General features: G+C 33.1%; 2 protein-coding genes across 3 annotated transcripts in view; both read left to right on the forward strand.

Moving 5' to 3' along the window:
* Positions 1-20155, forward strand: part of LOC127726601 (uncharacterized) — a 42422-nt gene extending 22267 nt beyond the window's left edge. Inside the window, exons 1-2 of one of the 2 annotated variants that reach the window (XM_052234017.1) lie at positions 17038-17097; positions 18157-20155. In XM_052234017.1, coding sequence (XP_052089977.1) covers positions 18157-19863 — 1707 coding nt within the window. In that variant the 5' untranslated portion in view covers positions 17038-17097 and the 3' untranslated portion in view covers positions 19864-20155. Of the gene's footprint in view, positions 1-17037; positions 17098-18156 lie in introns of those variants that run through there. The other variant, XM_052234018.1, reaches the window with a different exon arrangement.
* Positions 1-20359, forward strand: part of LOC127726599 (uncharacterized) — a 107501-nt gene that overhangs the window by 63662 nt on the left and 23480 nt on the right. The window lies entirely within an intron of this gene.

Raw genomic sequence — 20359 nt, forward strand, 5'->3', positions numbered from 1 at the left:
CAAGTAATAAAAAGAGAACTTATATTAATTTTTAATAAATTTTATCAGAAAAAATATTGGTTCACAATATATTGACAAACAACAACATTTGTGAAAAAGCCGTAAAAGCAACAACAATTAAGGTATCGAAAGAGGTCAGTAGAGTAGATAATTTATGTACTATATAAATCAGAGGTTTAAGATGAAGTTCAATTCATCATTACATGCATTAAGATAAAGAAGTGCAGAGAAGTATTGATAAGAACAATATTTCTGCGATACCCACTTTTTCTGACAAAAGTTAAATCTGAATTATTTAAGTTTGAGAAACGTAAATTTATAGTAAGCAGTAATGACTTAGATACATACTGAGTGCCAATAGAAACGCAACAAATCATATTCTAGGTCCTCTTTTTGTCATTTTTATAATAATATAAAAATGTTCTCCCAGTGGCTTCCTCATACATTTTGCTACATGTTACTCTTACAAAATCAAAACTAATAAATTGTAATCTAATTGCCATCCCACTCGAAAAAAATGCCAAGGAAAATCGTTAATCTGCATTGCTCTTTAAAAAACTTTGCTATTGGGGCATATTTTGGTTGAAGTTTGCCATCCAAAGCAAAAAATTTTGGGCGGATACAAATTTAAATTTTTATTAATGTTTTAACCGAGAAAAATAAATCTCTGATACGATTTAATGTTATTCTTTTAAGTCAAATGACGGCAAATTAATGTACGGAAACACAACAATACACCTTACCGCTATGTATATTCAAATTCGGATAAGTTCTGAAATTACACCGACTTTTCATCCAGTTGAAGCGGCCCTGTTAAAACAATGTATTATGCATACAACTTTCAAAGAAACATGTTTACACCATCGTAAACACTTTAAACAAAACATTTTTATGATTTTTGTTTGTGTTTTAAGAAAGTGGATCATAATCTATCATAGTTTCAAAATATTTGCTTTTTAAACTTTTTTCTCCCTCAGCTCGCGCTCGGTACTGATGACCTTTGTTTCGCGACACTTAACCCACAAAGGAAGTTGTCTAAGGGACTGTTTTTCCAGGATTGGACTAAATAGCGATAAGGTGTATTCAATACTAGTACTTTTCTGAAGATTCTGATGCAACAATTCATTTTCTTTATAAAAAAAAGAAGGTTTACGTACATGTACATTTTTTTCACAGTAAAACTTTTTTGTTAAATTGTAAAACATCGTATGAATTTAAATGGGTATGCATATAAGAGTTGCGTTTTTATTGGCCCTCGGTATATGTAAAACATGTATTTTATTAGTAGCTTTTGTTTAATTTCTGTCATAATTTTGGGAACTAAATGGAACATTCAATCACCCGTTCCCTCACTTTTCTTCACTATTAAAAATAAAAATTATAAGAATATCGCAGTCGGATTGAAACCAAACGTGACATGAGATTGTACCCGAAATTAATCAATTTATATTTATATCGTTAAAAAATTGTACTTTTGACTTTTTACTTCCTGTCTGTGTGTCCAATCGTAAAGGTAATTCATATATTTATGTACGTTTTTGAACCTGTACTAGCACTTATATTCTAAAATTGTATGTACCTAGTATTGCTTTTATTCTTCCCATGTAGAAACGTAGATTTATTTGCGGTGTTTCATGTTTATACTACACTGTACTTCGTTCATACATTGACAACAGTATCATAATAATATTGAGAGAAACCCATTGATCTTATTTAACTTTCCCGTTTCAAACCATTACACCGATTTTAATTCAAACTTTAAAATCACGTCGAAATTTTTAGTAAGACTTCAATCAATTTGCAACCAAGAGTGGCATATCTTGTGTCAACCCTTCTTTCTGTATTTCATCTTTGACATTGGTTAACAAGAAATCTTAATATAAAAAGAGGAAATAATGAGCATAAAATGTACATACTTATTCAATCGTTTCAGGACTATTTTATGATATCAATAAATAATCGGAAATTTTTTAACCGTGGCCAATTTAATGCATTAAAGCAAAAACCGGTTTCAACGATAGAGTGCAGTCATTGCATTTGATTGTAGTTATTAAACAAACCGATTAAGAACTCGTTCCAGTAACCAGTTACTCTCATCTTGTTCGAGTTATGAAAATTTTCTTCGTATGTTTGATCTGCACAAACATGATAGCTGGTGTAACTTCCCAACCCCTAATTTGAAACATCAACAAACTCAATGGTAGTATGTAAAAAAAAAATCAGAAATGTTTTTCTTGTCCGTCATTAAATAACCGACGAGTTTAACTACGTCCTTCTCATACCAACGTACCAATGGAGAGATAATACTGAATAATTTAACGGAATTACAAACATGTTTAACCTTGCCATCTTCTGTATGTGTCTGTCATAAGTCAGGAGCCTACATTGCAGAAGTTGTCGTTGGTTGCTGTCTGTCATATTTGTGTTTTTCATAAATCAACAGTTGGTATTTTTAGTGTGAATGGTTTCATCTTTTTTCACGTCAGGAATTTTATAGCTGACTATTCAGTATGGGTATGGCTCATTGTTGATAGCCGTACGGTGACCTATAGTTGCATAATCCGCTTCATTTGGAATTAAATAGTTGTCTCATTGGCGTTCATTGAGATCATCCCAGTTCATTTTGTGTATTTTGTTTTAAAATTGATATTGATCTTGAATAAGATTTTAAACAAATTATGTGATAATGTGAATAGATATCAAAATGATCGGTTGACACTTTCCCGACGCAATGCGATATTTGCAGCCGCGTGATAGTGTTTTATATGAATATTAAATATCGTAAGCCATATAAAAGAGATTGACGATTGATTGTTTTTTTATGTTTGACCAGAATTTTGTTCAGTAGTTATAGAACTCGTTGAACCTTATACCAGTTTATTGATAAAGATATGCGGCTTTGTAAATAGATATTTTCTTAAAAGTTTCAAGACCAAGAACCACAATGCCATGAAAATTAATCAACCTCAAGAATTTTCGAAATTTGTTTTTGCCGGGTAGTCTTTAGGACCACCAAGACTACAAACACGGTGGCACTATTTGACGGTCCTCAATGTCCGGAGATAAATCTCGGTGGTCTCGGGACAGCAATCATCATCATCATCATCATCATCATCATCATCATCATCATCATCATCATCATCATCATCATCATCATCATCATCATCATTATTGCGAAACTTGAATTACTTGCTATCAATTATCTCCAAAGAGTTAAGTTCAGATAGGATTAGGCAAATTTACAAAACAAATATACAGTATCATATCAAATATTAATGAAAAGTAAAATAACAAAAAAAAAACGATAAGCCCTTTATAAATTGGCAAAATCAAAAGCTCAAACACATCTAACGAATGGAAAACTATGGAACGCAGTAACTATCTTATAGTGTAAATATTTAATGTGTTTTGTCGCTTTGTCTTTACGTCCTGTCATTTATTCTTTATGTTATGTGTAAGTGCCTTTATTTCCTAACACTGCATCTCAGTGTTATGTCCAATTTATTATGTGTTTTGTCAAACAATTGTATGATATGTCATTGCTATTCTTTGTTGTGTGCAATATGCATTACATTATGTTGTAACCACTGTATATTCTGTGAATACCTCAAAACTTTATGATCAACCAGCTTTACGTTCTTTCACATTTCCTCTATATTCTGTCTATTCTTTTAAGTAAGTCATTTAATAATTGCGTCCTGTCTCAAATGTGATTGTTATGTTGAATGTTCTAAACGCTTTGTTTTGATACATCTTTGTTCCATGGAAACCTCATGATATTATATTTTAATGGCTTTATGATGTGTTTATACAAATGTATCTTCTGTAAAAAATATGATACATCATGGTATAGCTTATATGTATTTTGCCAAACAATTGATACTTTCTGTTAACATTCAAGATGTCATGTTACTCTACTGGTACGTTAGGTGCAAACACGTATTACATTATGTGCAAACACCTATTAAGTTATGTGCAAATGCCTATGACATTATGTGCAAACACCTATTACGTTATGTGCAAATACCTATAACATTATGTGCAAACGCCTATAGCGTTATGTGCAAACACCTTTCACGTTATGAGCAAACACCTATTACGTTATGTGCAAATACCTATGACATTCTGTGCAAACACCTATAACATTATGTGCAAACACCTTTTACGTTATGAGCAAACACCTATTACGTTATGTGCAAATGCATATTACATTATGTGCAAACACCTATTACGTTATGGTAAACGTCTTGTTAACACAGATTTAAACAAAACGCATCAATGATATATACATTTACAGTAATCGAAAATCAAGAAAATCAAAAGAATGCCATATGTTAAAAACAAAATCTTACCGCATTTCTTACGGAGAATATCAACGGAGAATAAATTGATGCCCTCTTTCACGTACGCCAACCGGGTCATAATATAGGTCGCTATAGTTTGCATACATACTAAATACATATGGTTTTGGAAGGCGGCTTATTATATATATAAATATATAATAACTGCGCCTTAAATTCATAAAACATGTACACATACGTGTATATGCATATTATGTGTAGCCTATATACCTTCATTCCTTTATATGGTTTTAGTATTACTGTTAAACATTTTCACGGGGAGAGGAGGTCTCAACATGAGTTTTTTTTGGGTACAGATGTGCAGTCGGGATTTCAAAAACAATTCATATGTTGAAGTCTTGTGAAATCACTACCCATAAGAATGTTATGGCAAAATCAGTGCCCATTTATATATTCCTCAGATGTCACATATTAATTTTTTTTAGATTTTAACTTGATTTTAAACGATAAATCACGATTTGTACAAAAATCTACTCAAAAGATAAAATCTACTGACCCGTTGACATATTACCTTGGTGAAATCGCAACCCATATATATATATATATGACGTATCAAAAAAGTGACCCATTCCAGCGGCACATATGTATATGCCTTCAAATAGGAAGAGACCCTTTATGTTGCAGATAAGGAATCCTTCAACGAACTTAGATTTTATTGTCGTTCATTTCCCATGACAGTCGTGTATATTTTTCTGTATAACACTCAGAAGACATACTGGTATTTAGTGATTCCTCCGTCCCTTACGAGGAAAAAAAATCTGTCATCATATTTCCTCTAAACAATATGTGCCTTATCAGCCTTGTATCACCTTCACTGGTCATACTCGCTATTAAATCCCGCAAACTGAAATTCCGGACAATGACTTTGATCCATCTGTATTTGGTCCAGTAACTGTCCGAGACGTGTCATGAAGAACGATAAACAATACATATTCATCTAATTGTTAATGTTTTCTACCGAACGGTAAATATAATTTTTTTTGATAAAAGTGTTGTATCCTTTCTTTTGTTGACTATAAGAATGTGAAGATATGGTATGAATGCCAATGAGAGAGTTCTCCACAAGAGACCAAATGACACAGAAAATACAACTATAGGTCACCGTACGGCCTTCAATAATGAGTACAACCCATACCGCATAGTCAGCTAGTATATATTTTTGTTGACCCCATTTCATTTTTCCAACAGTTGAATAAATCGCTTATATATATTCAAGACTTTATTCCACCGTTGTTGATATCAATTTATCTTTTTATTCATCATTTCAACGAATATCGTTGTTTAAATTTGAAACATCTATGTATTTTTCCGAACGAAGAGTCATAAATTTCATGAATATTATTGCTGGATACGGTACTAACCGTTAGCTTCAATGCGTTAACTTATGAACCCGAATGGTTTGATAAATTTAGCTAAATACACATTTTAGGCAAATTTTCATATAAGGGATTTGTTGCACATCTGATATATCTGATTTTAAAGAATATAAATTTTCATACAAATATATTCTATTGGATCTACATATAATCATTCTAAAATGTTCATTGTTTTGACAGTTTCCGTTAAATATAGCCCACTTTAGAAATATCAGTCCCCCTTTTCTCGGCTGCCGTTAAAGTTTGAAAAAATATATTAATAGCTAGCGAGGCATGTTGTTCAGATGATTCAATTCAAAATAACCTAAAAAGGCGGAATCCCTCTCAAATTGATGAAATCTGGATCGCCTTGAAATCGACGAAATATTTTGGCAAAATTCTTTTAAAAAGTGCACCTATTTAACGAACAGCAAACTGAGACTCAAACACACATAATATGCAATATACATGTTTTATGAATTTAAGGCGCAGTTATTCTATATATTTTTATATATATAAGGAAGCCGACTTCCAAAACCATATGTATTTAGTATATATGCAAACTATAGTGACCTATATAATGACCCGGTTGGCAGACGTGAAAGTAAGCATCAATTTATTCTCCGTTCACATTCTCCGTAAAGAAATGCGGTTGGATTTTGTTTCTAACATATTACAATTTTTTGATTTCCTTAATATTCGATTACTGTAAATGTATATATCATTGATGCGTTTTGTTTTAATCTGTGTTAAAAAAGCGTTTACCATAACGTAATAGGTGTTTGCACATAACGTAAAGGGCGTTTGCCATTAACGTAATAGGTGTTTGCACATAATGTCATAGGTGTTTGCTCATAACGTGAAATGTGTTTGCACATAACGTAATAGGTATTTGCACATAATGTTATAGGTATTTGCACATAACGTAATAGGTGTTTGCACATAAAGTTATAGGCATTTGCACATAACGTTATAGGTGTTTCCACATAATGTAATACGTGTTTGCACATAACGTACCAGTAGATTCACATGCCATCTTGAATGTTAACAGAAAGTATCAATTGTTTGGCAAAACGCATGTAACCTATACCATGATGTTCTATATTTTGCACAGAAAATACATATGAATAAACACAAGATAAAGCCATTAAATATAATATCATAAGGTTTCCATGGAACAAAGATGTATCAAAACAAAACGTTTACAACATTCAACATAACAATCACATTTGAGACAGGACGCAATTATTAAATGACTTACTTAAAGGAAGAATAGACACAACATAGAGGAAATGTGAAAGAACGTAAAGCTGGTTGATCATAAAGTTTTGAGGTATTCACAGAATATACAGTGGTTACAACATAATGTAATGCATATTGCACACAACAAAGAATAGCAATGACATATCATACAATTGTTTGACAAAACACTTCATTAATTTGACATAACACAGAGATACAGTGTCAGGAAACAAAGACACTTACACATAACATAAAGAATAAATGACAGGACGTAAAGACAAAGCGACAAAACACATTAAATATTTATACTATAAGACAGTTACGGCGTTCCATAGAAACAACTGTCATATTCCTGAATTGGTATAGGTATTTCCTTATGTCGAAAATGGTGGATTGGACCTGGTTTTATAGATAGCGAAGCCTCTGTCCTGTATGACAGTCGCATTGAATTCCATTATCTTGACAACAATGTGTGAGCAAAACAAACAGACATAATAGGTAAAAATGTCAAAAATTGGGGTACAGCAGTCAACATTGTAATATAGTCTTAATCACTATAAAACAAATAACTGATTCAACGAAGAAACACAAAATGGCATATAGACAAAGAACATAAGCTAAAATGAAAGACAAGAAATCAGAATTGACCATAGCATAATAACACAATGGCGGAATGTATAAGAACCGATCCACGTCATATATGTATAAGTATATAATCAATAATGGTAAAGGTTAAAAATATAAAGAACACAAAAGGGGAACTTTAACACGTAATAAAGATGATAAACAACGCCAGTACCTAGAACCTATACTTCAAGACCATCATGTATTATTTGTGAAGTTGATATGGAATATTTATGAACAAGGTATTGGTATCTTCCAATGAACTTTTTTTAGAAAAAGGACGAGACATTCTTTCACATAACCTTGGCTCATCAACTTTCTGCTCAGACACTGGTGACGAAATGAATATCTGGAGCTACACTAAATATCAGACAGCCTAAAAAGTTCAAAGCACCACAAACCTTATGTTGAACATCAGCACCAGCACTGCATTTAAATTTCGGGGACCTACCTTGTTTTTAGTGGTCAGGAATTTCGAGAACACCTTCTGAACTACTTTTAATGGCGCCGTTTCGAAACTTTCGTTTATTTTTAGTGCAATGACTAAAACATAAAGACACATAACAACCATTATGCTGATTACATGTTTCGATATCTGTTAAACATAATCACCTCTTTTTCAGATGGCTGTCTCAAATGTTATTCTCTGTGGGATTTGTGATGCTCAACACGTTTCAAACATTGCCAATTACTGGTGCCCTGAATGTGACGAAGGTCTGTGTTCGACATTTAAAAATTACCACAGCGTATCAAAAGCTTCCCGACAACATGGGATCATTTCTATCGACGACTACAAGAAACTTCCAGCTGAGATTTGTAAAATAGACCAGAACTGTACAGAGCATAATAGGAAATTTCAAATGTTTTGCCGACGTCATGACCAACTTTGTTGTCTAATTTGCATATCCGAAAACCACAAAGAATGCACTAGAATGTTTCCTATTGACGTAGCCATTAAGTCATCAAGATCTTCCACTTTGTTTGACAGTTTGGAGAAGTCCCTGAAAGACATTAAGGAAAACATTGAAAGAGTTATTAAGAACAGGGAAGCAAATCTTGATGAAATAAAACAACAACATTTAAAAAGCTTGAATAATATAAAAGATAAAAGAAGAAAAATAAACTCCCGCCTAGATGAAACGGAGAAACACATATTAGACAGTTTGAATTCAACGGAAACACAACTTAAACTCAAGATTGGAACCCTCATTAATAAGCTATCCGAAAAAAAGAAAATGATTGAGCTTTTGAGAACAAATCTCATGGTTGTCAAACAACACGGATCGGATCTGCAGGCTTTCATTGGCAGTAAAATGTTAGAAAAAGACGTCACTAACATACGAACGTACGAAACATAACAGAAGATGAAGGATTCAGTCAGTTAGGTTTGAAATGCAAGATAGACGATACAATCACAAACATATTATCGAAAGTTACTACATTTGGATCCGTAACAATTGAAAGTAGCCAATCGTCTATCATCTTTACCGTAGATCAGGAAAAGCAGGCTCAGATTTTTTCGGTAGTACCACCCCGTCCTAGATCAATTGATGATATTACTGAATCATTGATAAGGTAATTCAGTGTACCAGCAGGAGAAACCAAAACATGTATAACAGGATCATCTGTCTTCCCTTACGGAAGGATCATATTTGCGGACTGTTATCTTAATAAGAGATTAGTTGTCGTACATAGTGATGGAACTTTGGACACTGAAATATCTGTTTCACCTCTACTACCGCATGATATTGAGTGCACTGATGACAAAACAGTAGCTGTTACAACGTTTTCTGACAAAATATTGATTGTAGACACAGAGACCAAACAAGTTACAAATACAATCAAAACGGGCAAATGTTGCGGTATAACATACAGACAATGACAGATAATATACAGTGAATTGGGAAAAGGGGTTCAAAGCGATAGAACTGCCAAACAATAAAGTAATTACTATAGTTGAGGATGACACCATAAAGAACACATGTAGTTATATTACAACTTCGGGAGAGAACATTTACTATACAGGTAATGGTTCTACAGTCAAATGCTACAGTGTAAAGGGAAAGAAACGTTGGGAATACAAGCAGGAATCAATTCTGAGTAGAGTGGTCTAACTGGAATAGCTGTTGATCAAAACGGTATCGTTTACGTGATTTCATATACTACTACTAAAAACTCTGTCGTGTTGATATCTTCAGATGGCAAACACGGAAGAGAATTACTCACCGACAAAATGGAATTACGAATTCTTATGGAATTAATGTGCGTTCAAACAAACTAAATGTTGTTTCATATAAAGGAAACGTTCTTCAATTTAACATTAAATAATATGTCTTAAAATATAAATATTAGTGAATTGTAGTTTATGTGGTTGATGAACATACCCTTAATTTGTATTTTATGGTTTCAACTTAGACATGAATAAATCAATTTAAAAATTCTTTCATACGTAAAAATACGGATTTGGCACCTATGAAACAGAAACCGATGTAAAAATATGTCTCTTACAAAACAATCTTCTACAGACAGTACGGTGTTAAATCTATTGGTGTAAGGAACTGCACAACTCAAATGGCAACTGACATCCAAAACAAAACTCCTACGTAAATCTTGTTTCAGAAAAAGAATCCTTCATATAAATAAAGGTTACTTGGTATGCGCCAATCAGACAGCAACCAAAGGAAGAAACAAAAGATATCCACATGTCAAAACACGACTTTCTACAATAGACAAGCGTAAGCACAATTTTTTTAAGGTCTAGAGCCCTCGAATGTATACAAGTTGAAATATAGTAAATAAAGGCAACAGTAGTATACCGCTGTTCCAAATTCATAAATCGATTGAGAAAAAACAAATCCGGGTTACAAACTAAAACTGAGGGAAACACATCAAATATAAGAGGAGAACAAAGACACAACAGAAACACTAAAATGCAACACACAGAAACGAACTATAAGATAACAATAGCCATTTTCCTGACTTGGTAAAGGACATTTTAAGACAAAATGGTGGGTTGAACCTGGTTTTGTGGCTAGCCAAACCTCCCGCTTTAATTGCAATGTTAAATATAACACTAAAATGACAACATTACATGACAGGACTACAATACAAATAAATGGAAGAACATACAGGACAGAGAAACACACAAATAAACAATACAATAGAACATTACGACAAGCTAATAGTTATCAGAGGAGCCAGGCCTAAAGATGAAGAGCATTGATGACCAAAAATTCCAAAAAGTTGTGCCAAATACGGTAGGTTATCTGCCTGGGATAAGAAAATATTTAGTATTTAGAATAATTCATATTTTTGCAAACAGTAAATTTATAAAATATAAAAATGACATATAATTGATATACATCTTAACACCGAAGTGGTGACTAACTACAGAATAAAAACGAATACGTAAAACAACCAAGATCAGCACATAAACACAGCACAGCCGAACAACGCATTATATGTCAGCCGAATAGATCGACGCACAAAAGCGAGGTCACAGGTAAATTTCAAAAAATTTCAAAAAAATAGGCTAGAGTTCAAGATTAAGTTTGTAATACTGATATTACATGTATTTAGTAACAATGAAAATTACAATACGTATTAATATAAAATTGTGTTGGTAATTAGATAAATAATTGTATTATCTAGCTATGTCGGTATTTCTTCTAAATCAAACTAAAAACCAAATACATAGTGTAAGTTTAGTTGACCCAAACTAAAATCTTATAAATGAACTGGGTGATAAATTATCTTTACACTCACACACGAATAGAACAGAAAAAAGTAAGAATTAAAACTACAAACGATAAGACATTTGACAATAACAAATATAACATCAAATCTAAATATAAGAAATTTGGATAGAAAAATACCGTGACACGTCTTATAGCAATGCGAATTCACACAAAGCAAAACAGTCACAATCGGGAATAGGTCACGTTCGGTACTTAAAAGATCAGACGACGTAATGGCAAACCACAATCTAAGACGTGGTAAAAATGTCCTAAGTTAGTTTGGACAAAGACACATCGTATGGATCAACCAATTCGTGATGGTGTCCATAAAATTTACGGAGTGTCATTTTTAATCTTTCCTCCTCATAACTTTGTTGGAGCAGTTTCTCCGTAAGGAGCACACTCCTGTATATGAAGTCCGTATAGTGTGAACATGCACGAGCATAACGTATCAACTGAGATATGTAAACACCATACGAAGGGGCAGAGGGTATGTTACTGCTGAGAAATGGGAAATTGATAATTGGGAAGTTAAAATCGTCCCGTTTGTTATAGATTTTAGTGTGAAGTCGTCCATCTGTGTCAATATTGAGGAAAAGATCAAGGTATAAAGCAGTCCTTCTAGTATCAGTAGTATCCTTAATGTCAAGTTCACTGGGATATATGAGATGTAAGTATTGGCTAAAATATGGGTTATTCAATGATAGGACATCATCAATATATCTGAAAGTAAAATTAAAGAATTTCGAAAGGTGTTTTTTCTTTTTGTCTTTTAGAAGGTTCTGAATAAATTCTGCTTCATACGAGTACAAAAACAAATCGGCCAGTAGGGGTGCACAATTAGTACCCATTGGAATACCGACTGTCTGTTGAAATATCAATCCTCCAAACTCAACAAATATATTGTCGATCAAAAAGTCCAGCATTTTGATAATATCATCTTCAGTATATTTTCTGGTAGATTCAGTGTGATTTTTCACAAAATAAGAATTATTATAACCCAAAACAAGAAATTTGTATCTACGATTCCGATTTTTATAGAATAAGCTCTGTTTAATGAGATGGTGAAGTCGATCTTTCAACTGAGCATGGGGAATAGTAGTGTAAAGCGTAGAAAAATCAAAAGTCTTTATGTTGCTGCAAAATTGCAAAGATTGTGATCGAAGATTAAGCAGTAGATCTTTCGAATTTTTGAGAATCCACATCTGGTTAACACCACTGGTAGAATATATCTCATCACAATATTTTTGAAGGCCATCTTTAACTGTAGAAAGTATAGTAGTCAGTACTTTCGAAAGATGTTTAGTCGAACATTTTGATGATCCAGCTATGTATCGTTCTTTATATGGAGTTTTGTGAAGTTTTGGTATCCAGTATAATGACGGTATATTTTCTTCGTTTTCTTTGATGTTGATACAAAAAGAAAGAAGGACAAATTTGTGATTTTGTAAAATTTCATCCTTGGTAAATGATGTTAAAGAATATGAAGGATTACCAGTTGTTCTATTTATTCCAAGCTCTGTTGTGAGACATTGCAAATAATGGTTTTTACATACGAAGACGCTATTATTTGAGGCTTTATCTGCTGGAACAACGACATATTTGTCATGCAAAGAGGATAAAGCATCCACAACCTCCGGATTCTTGAAAGGGTTAGCAACCCTTGTGCTCATAGTACATCGTAGTTTCTGAATGCGCTTCTGAATGCATGATCGAATAGCTTTGATCCCTTCAGACAAAGTGTCCAGTTCTGGTTCGTCTGGTTCGCGCTTCACCCATTTTCTTGCATAGTCTTCAACTGCATCCATCAGTAACCTGAAATTTTTTTCCAGTTGATGGGCTAGGGAATTCTATATTTTGGTCCCTTGGATAACAACTCTCTTAGTTGGTCATTGGTAACGATGTCAAGGTCGCCAGTAATAACATGACCAGCTGGACTATAACTGTATTGCGACGATGCACATGAGCAATCCGGAGGCTTGGATTTCACATCTTTGAGGTTAAAGGCCTCTAAAACCCTCTTGTGGTTGAAAATCTTGGATGCAATAGACTTAAGTATAAGAAATTACAGGTGTAGCTTTATTTTTGAAGTAATCAGGTATAGTTTTTTGTACAGATTTCTGGTGGAAAATATTGCTAATATTAATAGCATCAAAATCTTTATTGGCGAATTCTACCTTAAAAAAATTACGTTTTTCCTCATTTTTGGATGTAGTCGATACGGGTTGGAATAGTCTATGGTTAGCAATGTCCATGACTATTGCAACTAATCTATACAAAACAGAACCAGAATCAATAACGGAAGTATTTTGGGCCTCTTGAAATATTAAAAAAAGTTTAGACAATGGAATGGAGTATGATTTAGTTCTGATATGGTGAATTTCTAAAGGTTTTTGAACAGACGTTAACAGACTATCAATTGTCACGGTGTGCACAGCAGGTGGTATATATTTTCTGTGACCATGACTTCTATTTCGTCGAGCAGAAGTATTAAATAAATGTAATGTATTGACGGTACTACACCTGGGACTAGACAAAATACCTATACCATCAATTTTGTCATCGCATCCATAAGGAATGGCTGTTCCCAACTCTCTTATCCAAAAGACTTCTCTTTGTAAACGATATGGTGTACTCAATATGGGGTCATTTGTTGAATGATATATTTTCTCTATAATCCGGACTTTCATTGAAACAATAGAATGGTCAGGCTGATTGAAATGTTTATAGAGAAATTTGTTGTTATTAGGGTCATTAACATTAGACCGATGATCATTCATTCTAAAATTGAGTCTTTGTCGAGTTTCTTCGACGTAGATCAATCCACAAAGAGTATATTCAATACCGTACACAATATTGGAAGCAATGCAATTCAAATCCTCATGACTGTGTGTATTGAAACTTTTGGTGGTCAAATTACTTTGAAAGTGGGTATCAGATATTTGTATATCACAGGTTTAACAATTTTTACGGTTACATTTGCAATATTGGTGGTTGTCATTGAAATCTAAAATATCTGAAAGTTGAACAGTAGAGGGCCGAATATAAACAAACTTGTCTGAATTTTTATAGCACAACGAGGAATAAGAAGATTGCACATATGTCATTTTCATTACATAATTTAAGATGATCCTGGGGACACCTGATAAAATTGGTGTTGTTGTGTCGTCCTTAAACATCGAATACAAAAGATCTCCCGTCAACACCAAATGCATAATTGAACACAAAAAAAAACCTTTAGATCTACATGTATCTCAAAACAAAGTTCATGGTTATATCAGCTCTTTCACGTTTTTATTAGGTTTTGCATTTTTAAAAAAAGTCTTCTTAAACATCACTGAATAGACATGTCACCCATCCGCTTTTCAGCCAAAGATGATCAAGTGACAGTAAAACACGAAGAGCATTAATTCATGACTCTTTTATTGTTCCCGCGGTATCTTCTCCTCCTTTTAGTATGTTTTAAATGATGAGTTAAATAATGTCATAAACTAGAGGAAGGATTCAGACAGTTTTGTTTACAATGCTAGATATATCAAAGACATATTACCCAAGGTAACTTCTAAACAACTGCAAATAGGCCACCGTCAATGTTTATTGACCTCGATCATAGAATACAGACTCAAAGTTTCATGGAAGTACCAACACATTCATTGATGATATGCTACTTCATTAAATGAGACATTTGACGGTTTCAAAACCCGTATAACTGGATCATCTGTGTACTCAAATAGGAGACTTATTTTTACGGACTGCACTATTAATTATAGATTATTTATCATTCACATTGATGGAACGTCACACAATGAAAACTTCTTTTACGTGTATATATAAAAGATTTAAAAAAAATTAGAATACATAGAAGAATAAAGTCTGAACGGTTCGCTCTCAATTCAAGACAGCTTAGGTTACCTGCTTTCCAGTATTATTTCAAGTATTAACAGACGTGTTTACATTATCATAGGGAAAACAGGCATTAAACTACTTCCAAACAGCATGAAATCAATGAGACCTATGGAACTAATATTCGTACCGCAAAAGTAATGGTGTATCTTAAAATGGAACCGTTCATCAGTTCAACATTGCGTGAGATTTTAAGAAACAACTTTTCTTACTGGATGGAAGTTTTATTCGTTCATGGATAAAATAATGAAAAAATAATCGACAATTCGATTTTGCATACAGTTTAGATTTAAAATTTGTTAAAGTCGACTATGAAAGCAAAAGAAAGCAGTTTCACTAGAATCTTACAGAAAACTAGTACCAGAAGCTAAGGAATATCGTATCAACTGTTATATATATACTGCATATACATGTGCCTCTTGAATATTGCTACATAGAAATAGAAGTTTGGAAGTTGAAATAATCTCTGAACCGTACAAATAAAACCTCTATATGTGTAATATATCTTTTAGTTGATATTTGTTGGTATCACGACCTCAGTTATCCGTGTTTCGGTACTGACATTGTTTATAACAAACCTTTCTTAAACATGTTAAATTTACGGTTGATAAATTTAGAAACTAAAGTTCCAACTCCCGTAGGCAAATTTGACTTCACACATGGACTTGGCTGTTCTTTTTAAGTCCCTTTTGATCATTTAGCTCTTCACGTTATTCAAGTATTGGGTTTCAGATATTTTGTTTGAAGCGTTCCTCATGAAGGTTAATCCAGAAAAGCTCTTTGGCTGTAAACAAATTTGAAAGTGTTATTTTCATTTAATGTAAAAGGTCTTAGATCAAATTCAGATTTCCAAAAAAAAATTTGTCTTTAGTTGCCAATGTTAAAATTGAAATTACTTCTTCGGTTACCTTTAAGCTTGATCGTGACAAGATATATCAGGTCTTCAATGTATATATTAGGTTTTAGATTTTCAAATATTTGGTCTTATGGTCACTTAAGAGGCAATAATTGTAAATGTGCTTCTAGTTCCGTAAGCATTAACACGTTATTTTAATGTGTATCTCTAGCTAATGACCAAGAGCCAAAAAAACAACAATTCTAAAAGTTATCGTTCACGTGAAAACAACAATTTAGCCTCATAACAAGTACATTAAACTAGGGAACTTTATTTTATACAGAAACACGTTTATTGCCATTTCTTCTATCTATGTCCTTCTTCCTACTGACCAGACTACAAATGTAAGCAACAAAGAACAGGGTTCTCTACTCTAAAATTTGCCTTTTTATAACCCGTCGTCAAATGCTAGTTACAATGTTTGCTGATTCATTATCGTCAGATCATATAAAGTCGAAAAATAAGTGAACACATCTAAGCTTAAAACTGTGTATTATGTCAATAAAAACAGTCCAATTTATTATATGAAGAATTGCACATAAAAAATTTTAAATGCTTATATGATTGGCGTATTGCTTAACGTTGAGATATAAGCATATTTTAATCTAAACTAACTTTCACTTTTACCACTAAATAAACACACCATTTGATATATCAGGCAGTGCATCTTCCAACCAGCTACTTTATTCTGCAAAATATGAAGTCGATTTGAACATACGCTGCAGCATAACAAAAATCTTCAAACTTGCCACGAATATTGTAGGCTGCAGTTGAATTTCTATTATACTTTTTTTGTACAATTAATGTGCACTCCTATTTTTCCTGATTAGTTGTCATTTTCAACGATCAGCTTTTTAACAATAAACCCAAACGGATTAAAAGCATTTTGAAATGGTCCCCGATTTTGATCAATTTATCTATTTATATCAGTTGACAAATGAACTTTGGACTTAATACTTCCTGTCTCTACAGTCGTACAGGTAATTTATATAATTTTGTAAAAGTTGTGTTTACTGTTTGAACTTGTCCCTTCCTGGCAGTGTCCGTTAGTCAGGGAATGAAGTCTGTATTAAGCCTCGTCATAACAATGGAAAACAAATGAATGTGTTTTCACTTTTAAAATTACTCTGAGAACAGACAAACCCGTTCACCTGTTAAAATTGTAAGGCCTAGCAGCGGCTAAATATATAAAAGTTAAAGGCGGTTCGTTTTCACATTCAGTAACACTGTTAAATTATCAACTGTTGCATATATATCTATTGTTCTTCTATTGTTTGAGCAATCAATAAAATACAATACAACTGATACCGAGGGGAAATCTCAAAGGTTATTTTTGATAACTTCTGCAGGAACGAAAAATCCAGTAAAGAGTTCAACGTTCTATAACACAAAATGTATTTGCCTTTAGTATATCTAAGTGTTGCTAGGGTTAAAAACTTATCTCACACGGAATGGTCTGTACACATACGCAGAGTCAGTTATGTGGGGTATGGAGCCATTTTTGTCAAATATATGAGATGAACCTCAATATCAGTAATGTCCTCATTGATAAAAAGGCTATTTTCTGCTCTTTGGTCGGGTTGTTGTTTCTTTGGCACATTCTCCGTTTCCATTCTCAATTTTATTACTGAAATCAAGGAAAATGATTTTAATTAGTTATTTCTTTGACTTGTTCAACCGACAATGTCTGTATACACATGTTCTACGTTAAGGAAGAAAGTCGATAAAAACTAACAAAACCAAAAACACGTAACTATACAAACCAACGGAACGACTGGAAAAAACTGTCATGTTGTGTACTTGGTACAGACATTTCCTGAAGACAATGGTGGATGAAACCTGGTTTTATAGCTAGCTTAACCTCTACCTTGTATGAAAGCGATATTGATATTAATGTATCACAATTTGTCCTTAAAGATAAAAATATTAGACATTATTGACCCATGATTTGAACTATTGTAAAATTGTGATTTTATTCAACAGTCATTCGCATAAATTTCTTTGATTTTTTTTTAAAGAATTTATCGCCTGTATTTCAGATGGCTGCCTCAGATGTAGATGTTATACTGTGTGGGATCTGTGATACTCAGCATGTTACACATGTTGCTGATTACTGGTGCCCTGAATGTGATGAAGGTTTGTGTTCGCCCTGTAAAAATTATCATGGCGTGTCAAAAGCCTCGAGGCAACATGGAATTATTTCTATCGACGACTACAAGAAACTTCCTGCTGAGATATGTAAAATTGAACAGAACTGTACAGAGCACGAAAAGAAATTCCAAATGTTTTGTCCATGTCATGACAAACTTTGTTGTATAATTTGCATATCCGAAAAACACAAAGAATGCTCTGGAATGTTTCTAATTGACGAAGCCATTAAGACATCAAGATCCTCCACTTTGTTTGGCAGCTTGGAGAAATCTCTAAAAGATATTCAGGAAAACATTGAAAGAGTAGTAAAGGACCGGAAAGCTAATCTTGTTGAAATAAAACAACAGCATTTTAAAAGTTTAAATGATATAAAAGACACAAGACAAAAATTAAATTCCCGCTTAGATGAATTAGAGAAAGACATAATAGACGATTTGAATTCAACTGAAACACAACTAAAACTCAAAATTGAAACCCTTCTTAATAAGTTATCCACAAAAATGAAAAACATTGAGCTTTTGAAGACAAATCTTATGTCCGTCAAACAACACGGATCCGATCTGCAGGCTTTCATTGGCAGTAAAATGTTAGAAAAGGACGTCACTGAGGAGTTAAAATACGTACAAAACATATCGAAAGATGATGGATTTAGCCAATTGGGTTTGAAATGCCAGATAGACGATAAGGTCACAGACATATTATCCAAAATTATTGCATTTGGATCAATAACAATTGAAAAAAGACAGTCGTCAATCGTCATTGGCGTCGGTCATGAAAAGCAGGCTCAGATTTTCACGGCTGTATCACCCCGTAGTAAATCGATTGATGATATCACTGCTTCATTGATAGGGGAATTCGAGGTTTCAACAAGAAAAAGCAACTTGTGTATAAAAGGCCTATCTGTATTCTCTGACGGAAGGATAATATTTTCGAACTGGCAAAATGACGGAGGATTAATTATCGTACATAGTGATGGAACTTTAGACACTAAAATATCTGTTTCACCTCTACAACCGTTTGATGTTACATGCATCGATGACAAAACGGTAGCTGTTACAACGTTTTATGACAGCAAAATACTGATTGTAGACACAGAAAACAAACAAATTACCAATACAATCAAAACAGGCAAATGTCGCGGTATAACGTACAGACAAGGACAGCTAATATACTGTGAAGTAGGAAAAGGGATCATAGGGATACAACTGTCAAACAATAAAGTAATTACTATAGTGGAAGATAACACCATAACGCATTATTGGAGTTATATAACAACATCGGGAGAGAAAATTTACTTTACTGATAATAGATCAACGGTCAAATGCTACAGCGTAAAGGGAGACAAACTTTGGGAATACAAGAACGAATCAATTTTAAGTGGTGCAACTGGAATAGCTGTTAATCAAAACGGCATGGTATACGTGATTTCGAAAAGAAACCAATCGGTCGTGATGATATCGGAAGATGGTAAAAATAGCAGAACATTACCAACTGCAGAAGATAGAATTAAGGAATCATACGGAATTTATTTTCATATTAACAAACTGTATATTGTATTCGCTTCTGGGGTCCTCCTCATATTTGACATTGCATAATGAATTTTCAAAGTTATCTTTAGTAGGTGAAAAGATGTAAAAGAAATTGTGGGGTCTATGTAAAAATGAATGATAAATACTTATATTAATTGATATATCAGATTACCTTCAGAGGGATATCCAGTCAACGAGACCAAAAGAAAATTCACACTCTTTTTATGATAGAGTCGAGAAAGTCAATAATAAAACAATGCCAGTGACGATACTGATCAACAGTTATTTCTAAATAATAATTGTAAATTTTAAAGATTTTTTTTGTTAAACTGTGTTATCAGAAATATTCATGCAAATAGCTAAATACACGATGTTTCATGTTCAGTATTTATCGAGATAATTGCTTCAGAAGCTTGTGAAACTGAAATTTAAAAAATGATAATCTTTGCTGCATATTGATTAAAAAAATTGGAAAAAATCATGTACATACAAAATCTAAAGATCTTTCGGGTCACCAATTTTCATAGTGTTCAAAACGTCCTTAGCATGTTACAATTTCCCA

Source organism: Mytilus californianus, unplaced genomic scaffold (assembly GCF_021869535.1).
Source record: "Mytilus californianus isolate M0D057914Y unplaced genomic scaffold, xbMytCali1.0.p SCAF_18, whole genome shotgun sequence".
In the NCBI taxonomy this organism is placed as follows: Eukaryota; Metazoa; Mollusca; class Bivalvia; order Mytilida; family Mytilidae; genus Mytilus; species Mytilus californianus.